At 49.7% G+C, this 10,380-nt stretch overlaps 1 protein-coding gene across 1 annotated transcript in view; it reads right to left on the reverse strand.

Moving 5' to 3' along the window:
- The window catches only part of DYNC1H1 (dynein cytoplasmic 1 heavy chain 1), a 72,410-nt gene extending 68,721 nt beyond the window's left edge, over positions 1-3,689 (reverse strand). Inside the window, exon 1 of the mRNA XM_007455658.1 lies at positions 3,407-3,689. Within this exon, the coding sequence (XP_007455720.1) occupies positions 3,407-3,659 (253 nt within the window). The 5' untranslated portion in view covers positions 3,660-3,689. The remainder of the gene's footprint in view (positions 1-3,406) is intronic.
- Between the last annotated feature and the right edge of the window lie 6,691 nt (positions 3,690-10,380).

Genomic DNA, 10,380 nt, shown 5'->3' on the forward strand with positions numbered 1-10,380 from the left:
GTACGCGGGCCTCTCACCGCTGTGGCCCCTCCCGTTGCGGAGCACAGGCTCCGGACGCGCAGGCCCAGCGGCCATGGCTCACCGGCCCAGCCGCTCCGGGATCCTCCCGGACCGGGGCACGAACCCGTGTCCCCTGCATCGGCAGGCGGACTCTCAACCACTGCGCCACCAGGGAAGCCCCATTTCTTCTCTTTTTAGGGAAATTCAGTCCTCAGAAAAATAATGTTTAAAACTCCACAGAAACATTCCCCATACCTCTCCGTACCCCACCGCGTCTCTAGGAAGCTGAGTCCTGCAAGGAGCAATGGCTTTCTTCCAAACTCCAGTCATCTCTGCACTAATGAAGTACGTCAGGAACAACTAAAATCCCAAGCTTCGGGTAAGCACCGACTAAAGGCAGCCACTACTTCCAGTCTTAAAGACAAAGCTCCAAGGGTAACACATCTGAGTGGAACAAAACCGAACCAAAACCCCACAGCACCCGTTCCCAGCCTGGTCCCAGACAAGCCCTGGAACCACCACTCCAGCAGCTGCAAACTGCAACATCCTTACCGGTCCCTACCTTCACCACTCAACCTTTCACGGGACAGAACACACCCCAAAATGCACTTCAGGTAAAAAGGGCTACAAAAGTGTCATTAACGTCGTAATATGCCTATCACGTAGGGATCACCTACCTGGTCATACTTTTAGAAGTACACTATGAGGAAAACAATTTTCTATAGGCCAGGAATTACAGGAAGGAGATTTCTCTTTTTAAAACGGGGAGCTACAATCTGACATTCCCTTTCACCAACTCTTCACTATGAAAATTAACTGTTTAGGGGGACTTCCCCGGTGGTCCAGTGGTTAAGACTCCGTGCTTCCACTGCAGGGGGCGCAGGTTAGATTCGATCACTGGATGGGGGACTAATAATGATAAAGTGTTATAGTCACAACCTTTATTCTACACTTTAAAGAAGGCTCTACTTTAACAAAAAAAGTTTAAAGCTAGCTGGAGTACTTAAAAATACATATAGAGATAGACCTTCAAATAAAAAAAAAAGCTTCTATATTCAATTACATGTTTGGAAAATTCTTTCCACAAAAAAGGGGGGAAGTGGGGGGAAGATAAAGTAAAAGTAACTTCTCCTGTTCATTAAGTAAGTTATATGACTTCATTGTTGGTGGCGGTCTTTATTCAGTTCAAACCATTCAGATTTATTCTCTATATCATAATGCAAGCCTGCCTTTTTACTGTAAATAACTACTGGATGTTCGTATTTGATTAAATGTGCAAATGGCAATGCTAACTCATAAAAACCAGCCCTCCTTCTAAGTGACCTGGGTTAACACTTATATCTAAATTATGCTAGTGTAGCCAGGATGCTAATAAGACTGATGGGACGACATAGTTTTTCCTCAGATTTTTGTAAGTGAAAAATAAGTTAAGACAGGTTAAATTACTAGAAATACTTCCAGGACTTTTATAAATCCAGGAATGAGATAGGATTTCAATTGCAGACAGTCTCATTACCTAGTCAACATTCAAAAGTGCAAGTCATTATGGAGCCAAGATTTGGATGCGTGGATACTCGCTCTGCTGAAAGGAGAAAATGTACCCATCAAGAAAACAGAGGTGATCTGCACCAGAAAGCATTCAACAGAAATAGGGTCCCCCTCCAATAATTTTAGCAAAGTTCAATTCTAAGGTGTTTGAGAAAACTGAATCACTGAGGAGCACTCTAGAAGCAAAGAACAAAACCTACAATTTTTTTCTGTAAAAAAGAAACTGAGACCTAAGGTAGAAATCACTGATTTCAAAACAAAAACCGTGCAATGAAAATATGATCAAGAATCAGCCAAGGTAAAGCTACTCAAAATACAATAACAATGAAGATTAAAATGTATTTTAATAAAGTATATTCATTAAAAAATGACAAGACAGATACCAAAATGCTGACAGTGGTCATATCCAGGTCGAAGGATTTCAGGTGACTTTAATTTTACCTGTATACTTTAATTTTCTATTGTGACTATACACTTTATTTGAAAGAAAATAGATGAGTTAAAAAAATTTTTTTTAAAACAGTAGCGGTTTCCATGCAGGAAAACAACCCCAAACATAAAAGAAAACCCTAAACAACTTTAATACTCTAAATATGCCTGGATGGCTTATTTGCTTTGAACATTCCTTGTGGATCTAAGAAAAATACTCTTTCACACTCGCTGACCCTCCTGCAGAGGCCAATGCTACAATGAAGCATTTCCTGAGTAGGAAAAACCTTTGAAAGAAACAAACTATCTGCAAGAAACTAAGTGTGTGTAGGGGAGCGGTGAGGCAGATAGTTGAGATTCTCTTACTGACAGAACCATACAGCTTTTGAGATTGTAAGAAGCTTGTCTCCGAATACTTTCAGACAACGCCCAATCCTTGGTGCTAAGCTAGCATTTACCTGGACATCATCCTTGGCTTCCCGGATGGAAGGTGCCACACCCATACATGTGCTGTCAAATAAGCTCGCCATTGGCTACAAAACGGTCTGAAAGCATCAAGGGGAAACCCTCCCTGAAGGCAAGCTCCACTCTCAAGAGGAACCTAGGCTTGCTTTTGGGAGGTCACTATTTGAGGAGACTGCTGGAATGTGCAAACCTTTTGTCCCGTCCCTCCACTAGGTGCCTAACCTAAGTCTCTCTCCTTTCAAGATCTGTAAAATGGATTCAAAGACCATGGGGCCATCATTAGGATCATCTAAGCATCACACAAATACAAGGCATGATGAAGGAAAAACAAGCCGTGGGCTGGACACTGAGACGTTGAGTCTAGCCTAGGGAGTAGGATTAGCTGGTGTGACCTTGGGGCAGTCACTTCGACTGAGCCTCAGCAGGGACAGCATGAAGTCCAAGAGGGAGACCTGCGTGCGCTATCCACCTAGAACAGTGATGCCCCGCTCGCAGCCGGGGCTGACACTGTGACTCCGCGGGCCTCGGCATCTGGGTCCGCACAAGGCAGAGGCCGGGATGCCCGCTGGTCAGGGCTCCCCCAGCTCCGGCTCGCCAGTATCTCCCCCTACACCCGGACGACCGAAGGACCACAATCCAGGCTGCCCCCGGCGCCACCCCTGACACATCCCTCCCGAGGCCGGCCTCGGCCGGGGCGCAAATCGAAACCGAAAAGCCCATGTGACATTGGAGGCCGGCATGCGGCCTCCGCCCGCGCTCAGCCCGGGAGCCGCTGTCTCCACCCAACTCGGCCATCTTGAGGCCGAGCTGACAAAGCGATCCCATTGTTGCGGGTGACGGCGAGGCTGGGCGCCCTCCTCCGTCCCCGCGACCCGGAAGGGGGCACCCTGGGGCCCCGGCGGCAAAGGGTGTGGCGGGAGCGAGGCGGGGTGCCGGGGGACCCACCGCAGCCCCGGCCCCGCACCTTTGAGCGTGGAGCGCTCCACCAGGACCGTGTGCACCTGCGGGTCCGAGAGGAACTTGCGCATCTGCTCCAGGGCGCTCTTCTCCTCCAGCGCCGCCTCGAGCGCGGCCGGGGCCTCGCCGCCATCCTCCAGCAGCAGCGGCACCAGCTTGCGCAGGTGCTTCTGCAGCACCGACACGTCGGCCACGTTCTGCACTGCCGACACCTCCAGGCCGGCCGAGCCGTCCTCGCCGCCGCCCCCGGGCTCCGACATGGCGCCGCGCTCGGGACCCGCAGGCAGCGCTGAGAAGGTGGAGGCGACTCGGCGCGAGAGCGAGCGGGCGGACGCACGAGAGAAACGAGCAGCACAAGCCGACCGCCCGCTAGCCCACTGCCGACTGAGGAGAAGGAGCGCCGGCTCCTCCCTAAAGGCCGCCGCCCGCCGGCCCCGCCCCGCCGCCGCCGCCGCCGCCGCCGCCGCCGCCGCCGCCGCCGCCGCCGCCCGCCTCCCGCAGCCCGCGGTCGGCGCCCGCCGCAGCCACTGGCCTCCCTCACGGTATCGACGTCACGACGTCGCGCTCAGGCGGCCCGGGTGACTCCGCCGCGCAGCCTTCTGGGACTCGTAGTTCCAGTGCTGGGCGGGGCTCCGCAGTACCCACACCTCAAGCCCTAACGATGGGAACTTGCGGGGGGCGGTGAGAGGTGGTCAGGGACTACGTCTGTCCTGTTCACTGCTGTGGACTCAGCGAACAGCACAGAGCCTGCGACACTGCACTAATACTGAATGAATGAATGGTGTTAACGAGCTAACGTGTTTTGAGCACTTAGCCTGTGCCTGACATTGTTCTAAGCACTTAAGCTGTGTAGTTTGTTTGAACGAATGAATGACTACGATGTGTTGAGCTAGAATATCGTCATCTGTGTTATTAAATATACATAAGGAGACTGAGGATCTTTTTCAGAGGGAGAGGAGATGACGGAAGCGTTACATTGCTAGGCTGGAAAGGGGGAGGTTGGGAGGGGACATTCCTGGAGCAGGAAGCAGCTTCTGCAAAAGCAGAGAGGCCTGACTGCAGGAGCGATGTACGGGAAAGCCAGGAGGTGACACCTGAACGGTGGGGTGAAGCCTGGCTGTTGTAGGTTCTGGTTGCTAATGGCAAAATAATTCCCCCCAGAATGCCGTGAGGACCACGGGGGAGACCTACAAGCATCCACCTAGAACAGCAGCCGGGGCTGACGCTGTCATTCCGATGGCCTCAGCATCTGGGTCCACACAAGGCAGGGACTGCCGTGCCTGCCCAATAAGTTTCCCCCCAGCTCCCATTTGCCTGGACCTCCTCCGGTACAACAAGATGACATAAGGGACAGAATGGAGGCTGCCCACATTCTTGGTTTAGAAATGACAGTTATTATAAGGAGCAGTAATTGGCTTTTGAAAGTTCAAACTCATCACTCGCTTCTTAAGTTGGGTGGAGGAAGGGAAGCCAAAGGTGCTATTTTTATATCAAAGTGCACAGTCAGAGAGCTGAATCCTGATTGGTAGAATGATGATGGGATGATTTGATTTCCCCAAATCATCTTTGGAAAACTGCAAAACACGCAGTATGCCTATTCTTGTTCAGTTACCCAATGCCAAGCCCCAGGAACTGCTGGAACATGAAGACTAATGAGATGATTCTTGTCTTTAAGAAGCTCATGACAGAGGGGACAGATTAATATCCCATCCTCCTCCTGCCTTCCAACAGTCCACTCTTTTTTTTCTGTGGAATTTTTTAAATTGAAGTATAGTTAATGTACAATGTTGTGTTAGTTTCAAGTGTACAGCAAAGTCTCATATATATATAGATATATATATATATATATATATATATCTGTTTCAGATTTTTTTCCGTTATAGGTTATTATAAGATTTTTAAAAATTAATTAATTAATTAATTTTTGGTTGCGTTGGGTCTTCGTTGCGGTGCGCAGGCTTCTCATTGCGGGGGCTTCTCTTGCTGCGGAGCACGGGCTCTAGGCGCGTCGGCTCAGTAGTTGTGGCACATGGGCTCAGTAGTTGTGGTTTGCAGGCTCTAGAGTGCAGGCTCAGCAGTTGTGGCACACGGGCTTAGTTGCTCCGCGGCATGTGGGATCTTCCCCGACCAGGGCTCGAACCTGTGTCCCCTGCATTGGCAGGCGGATTCTTAACCACTGCACCACCAGGGAAATCCCTATTATAAGATATTGAGTGTAGTTCCCTGTGCTATACAATAGGTCCTTGTTGTTTACCATTAGTTTGTTTTCTGTCTGTGAGTCTATTTCTGTTTTGTAAATAAGTTCATTTGTATCATTTTTGAAGATTCCACATATAAGTGATATCATATGATATTTGTCTTTCTCTGTCTGACTTATTTCACACTAGTCCAGTCTTATATCATATGCCCGAGCAGATCTAAATAAACTTCCTGGGAAAATACAAAGCACTGCAATGAGTTTGTGCTATGATCATAATGGTAATGAATAATAGTAACTCCACCAACAACTAACACTGAGAGCTCACTCAATACCAGGCACTCTGCTAAGGGCTGCCCCCTGCCCCATGTCCTTTGGGGTAGGAACAGGGATGGAAGAAAATCTGTTAGGTGCATGTTAGTGAACTCTAAATTGACCACACACCATTGGAGCCCCAGAAACTCAGCAGCAAACTGGCAGATGGAGAGAGGCTGCTTGCAGCCTGCACGGTGAGTCAGCACCACCCAGGAGACGCAGCCATTTGGGCATCCAAGGGACTCAAATATCGGCAATCGGGCTCCGAGCCAGGGCAACAGAGCAGCAGGCTCTGGATGTGCAGCCCTATATGTGTGATAGGCTCAAAATTAAGTGTTTGTTGTTTCTAAGAGAATGGAAATCAGAGGAACCTGAACAATCAGTCTACAAGGATCCATACATTGATCAAATGTGCTTGCATTCCTGTTTTCTAAAGATGTTTGCTGTGTTGAATAAATACATCGTAAGAAGAATGGTTAATGTTGATTGACTACTTACAGAGAGTGCCCAGCACTCTAAATTCCTTATCCTGGGGGCTGGCTAGACTGCCCCCAGCTGACAGGGAAGGGGATATTTTTGTGAGATGCTCCCTTGGCCTCCTGGGGCAGGAATCTGCCCTGAGCTGACTCTGTGTGTGTTGGGGGGGACCCTCCACCCAAACCTGGCCTCTCCCATCGCAAACTCCGTTTGGCACCTCCGCTTTCTCATGTTCATAGTAGAGGCTGCTTTCAGTTGGCAGTAGGCAGGGGGTGCTGGCGAGAGAGAATTCTTTCTAAGTTGATGGGGGATGGTAGTGGCTGCTGGGCCACGTGTATTTTATCGGAAGTTGGTGATGAACTGTCCACGTGTCCATCCCCCGCCCTTCTCCTTCAAGTACTGCATTGGATGGCCCCTCAAATCCAAGCTGGGGGCTCCTTCTCATCCCCATCTTCCCTCTCCGTCTCCCAACCCTGGGCCATACTGAGCCCTCAGCGGAAGTCCGGCTGGCCCAGCACCTTCAGGCTCTGCGTCTGGCATGCCCCTCTCCCCCCTCGAAATTCCACATTGGGCTCGCCCATTCATTCATTCATTCCATGGGCTCATTCCCAGCACCAGCAGGGCCTGGCGCAACGTGGGTGCTTGGTTAATGGCTGTGAAAGCAACGCCTCACGCCCCGGGAACGCGGTGCCGGGTGGCAGCGGCGGCCGGCCCACAGAGCATATTTTGGATTTTGACCTTCCCAGCTGCTCGAAACCAGGCAGCGTCATTCCGTCGCCAGCGCGGGACTCCACCCACCTATCGCTCACCGGGCTACAGGACACTTTCTGATGAAGCTCGTCCTGGCATTCCCCCCTTTTCTGTCTCAGGTCCTTGTCTGATGAGCCTCTGGGTGAGTCTGGAACCGCCCCGGGCTCCTGGCGACTTTGAGCCGGGCTGGACGCAGCTGGGGGGCGGGGGTGTGGGGGTGGGAAGTGCCCCTAAGGAACAGAGCGGTCGCTTGGTGCCCTCTGGTGGCACCGCGGAGGACGCGCACCCTGGAATCTTTTCCTGTCGCTCCTAGGCCTCCTCCCAGCCTGCAGCCCCAACCATCCCGGGGACGCCTCCAGGCTCACCTTCCCAAGGTCACCCGGGTGACTCGTCCAAGGTCGCAAAGCGAGCAATGGCGGTGACCAGAGGGGAATGCCAGCCCGTGGTCCAGCCTGCATCCCACCGCCCATTGATAAAGTTAGAGGAGATGGCCTCTAATGCAGACAGTTCAGTCTCTCTACTGCGCGCAAGCCCCCCAGGACGCCTGCCGCTGCCCTGGCCGCTCCTCTGGAGGTACCCAGCCTCTTCTCTTACCTGAGAACTGTGTCCCCAGCCACGGCCACCGCTCCTTGGGGACGCTGGGCCCCACCACCTCTCATGGACATCGTCTCTGAAATCCTGCCCTCGCCCTCAAACGTTCCCTCTCTCCCTCCTGGGTTCTTCCCGGCCACGTCCAAGCTGCTCCAATGCATCTCTTCTTTCAAGAAACCCCTGCCACACCTTCCTGCCAGCACTTCTCACGCTTTGCTGACTTCTTCAGGAAAACTCCTTGAAAATGAGCATAGGTGGGGACTGCCTCTCACCCAGCCCAACCCCATACTCCCCCGCCCCGCAAGTGCTGTTGTCAAGGTCACCAATGGCCTCCACGTGGCCAAATCCAGTGACCAGTTCTGGGCCCTTCTCTTGCTCGACCCTTGGATGCCACTGACACTGCACGGCTGTGTGTGCTGTCAACACTCCCTCCCAGCCCTGTGACACTCAGTACGTCTGCACACCGATGAGTCCCAACCTTAGAAGTCACATCTGCTATTGTTGGGTGGAGTGTTCTAGAAAATGCCAATCAGGCCAACTTGGCTGAAAGTGTTAAGACCTATATCCGTGCTACTTGCTCTACCTATTGAAAGAGGTGTTGAACTTTTGGCTTATAACTGTGCAATTGTCTCTCTCCACGCAGTTCAGTCTGTTTTTGCTTCCTGTATTTTGAAGCTCTGTTATTAGATACATAAAGCATTGTTGTGTCCTTTTCATGAACTGACCCCTTGATCACAGTGGAATGCCCCACTTTATTCCTAGTAGTCTTATTTGCTCTGAAATTTACTTCATCTGATATGAGCACGGTCTCTCTGGCTTTCTCTGGACCAGTGTTAGTGTGATGTCTTTTCCATCCTTCGCTTTTACCCCATTTGTGCCTTTATACTGGGTTTTGCCCAAAACGTTCGTTTGGTTTTTTCCGTAAGATGGCTCTAGTAGCACTTATTTGTCTTTAACTTCATTCGAAACAATTTTGTTAGATTGTACGTGACAGCTGTCACATCAGCGTGCATTTAAAAAAAACTTATCAAAATTGGTGAATTTTTGTGCAGCCATTTTAATATGGAAGATGGAAGGAAAAAAGGCAACATTTTCAGCATATTATGCTTTATTATTTCAGGAAAGGTAAAAACGCAACTGAAATGCAAAAAAAAAGATTTGTGCAGTGTATGGAGAAGTTGCTGTGACTGATCCAACGTGTCAAAAGTGGTTTTCGAAGGTTCGTGCTGGAGATTTCTCGCTGGACGATGCTCCATGGTCAGGTAGACCAATTGAAGTTGATAGTGATCAAATGAAGACATTAATTGAGAACAATCAACGTTATGCCATGAGGGAGATAGCTGACATACTCAAAATATCCAAATCAAGCTATGAAAATCATTTGCACCAGCTGGGTTATGTTCATCGCTTTGATGTATGGGTTCCACATAAGTAAAGCGAAAAAACCCTTCTTGACCATATTTCCCCATGCGATTCTCTACTGAAACGTAAGGAAAATGTTCCGTTTTTAAAACAAATTGTGACAGGTGGTGAAAAGTGGATACTGTACAATAATGTGGAACAGAAGAGATCGTGGGGCAAGCGAAATGAACCACCACCAGCCACACCAAAGGCCGGTCTTCATCCAAAGAAGGTGATGTTGTGTATATGGTGGGATTGGAAGGGAGTCCTCTACTATGAGCTCCTTCCAGAAAACCAAACGGTTAATTCCAACAAGTACTGCTCCCAGTTAGACCAACTGAAAGCGGCACTTGACGAGAAACGTCCAGAATTAGTCAACAGAGAATGCATAATCTTCCATCAGGATACCACAAGACCGCATGTTTTTGATGACCAGGCAAAAACTGTTACAGCTTGGCTGGGAAGTTCTGATTCATCCACCGTATTCACCAGACATTGCACCTTCAGATTTCCATTTATTTCAGTCTTTACAAAATTCTCTTAATGGAAAAAATTTCACTTCCCTGGAAGACTGTAAAAGGTACTCGGAACAGTACCTTTTACCAAGAGGATAAAAAGTTTGGGGAAGATGGAATTATGAAGTTGCCTGAAAAATGGCAGAAGGCAGTGGAACAAAAGTGTGACTACTTTGTTCAATAAAGTTTTTGGTGAAAATGAAAGATGTCTCTTCTATTTTTACTTAAAAACCGAAGGCACTTTTTGGCCAGCCCAATATTTAAAGTGGGTTTCTTATAGTTGGCTCTTGCTTTTAAAAAATCCTATCTGACAATCTCTGCCCTTTATTTGCGGGGTGGTGTGGGGTTAGAGATATGGCTGGGTGAAGTCACCATCTTGCTATTTGTTTTCTATTTGTCCCGCCTATTCTTTGCCCAGAAGTGAACCCTTGAATCCCCTCCCCCACACCTCCAGAGCTCCCCATCTCAGTAAACACTGTCTGCCTCAGCCAGGTGCTCAGGGTGTTCCTTGGTGTCTCTGAAAAAACTCCCAGCCCCTCACATCTCCATCTGGTCCAGCAGCAAACCCTGCCACTTTCCCCGGACGCCTCCCAAATCGGACGTCTCTTCTCCACCTGCACTGCCAGTCCCAGCCTAAGGGTCTTCCCCTCTTTCTAAAATGCTCTTCCTAACAGAAAGACTCACAGACATAGAAAACAAACTTATGGCTACCAGTAGGGGAAGGGGGGGGGGGGG

Source organism: Lipotes vexillifer, unplaced genomic scaffold, assembly GCF_000442215.2.
Source record: "Lipotes vexillifer unplaced genomic scaffold, Lipotes_vexillifer_v1.1 scaffold584, whole genome shotgun sequence".
Lineage (NCBI taxonomy): Eukaryota > Metazoa > Chordata > Mammalia > Artiodactyla > Lipotidae > Lipotes > Lipotes vexillifer.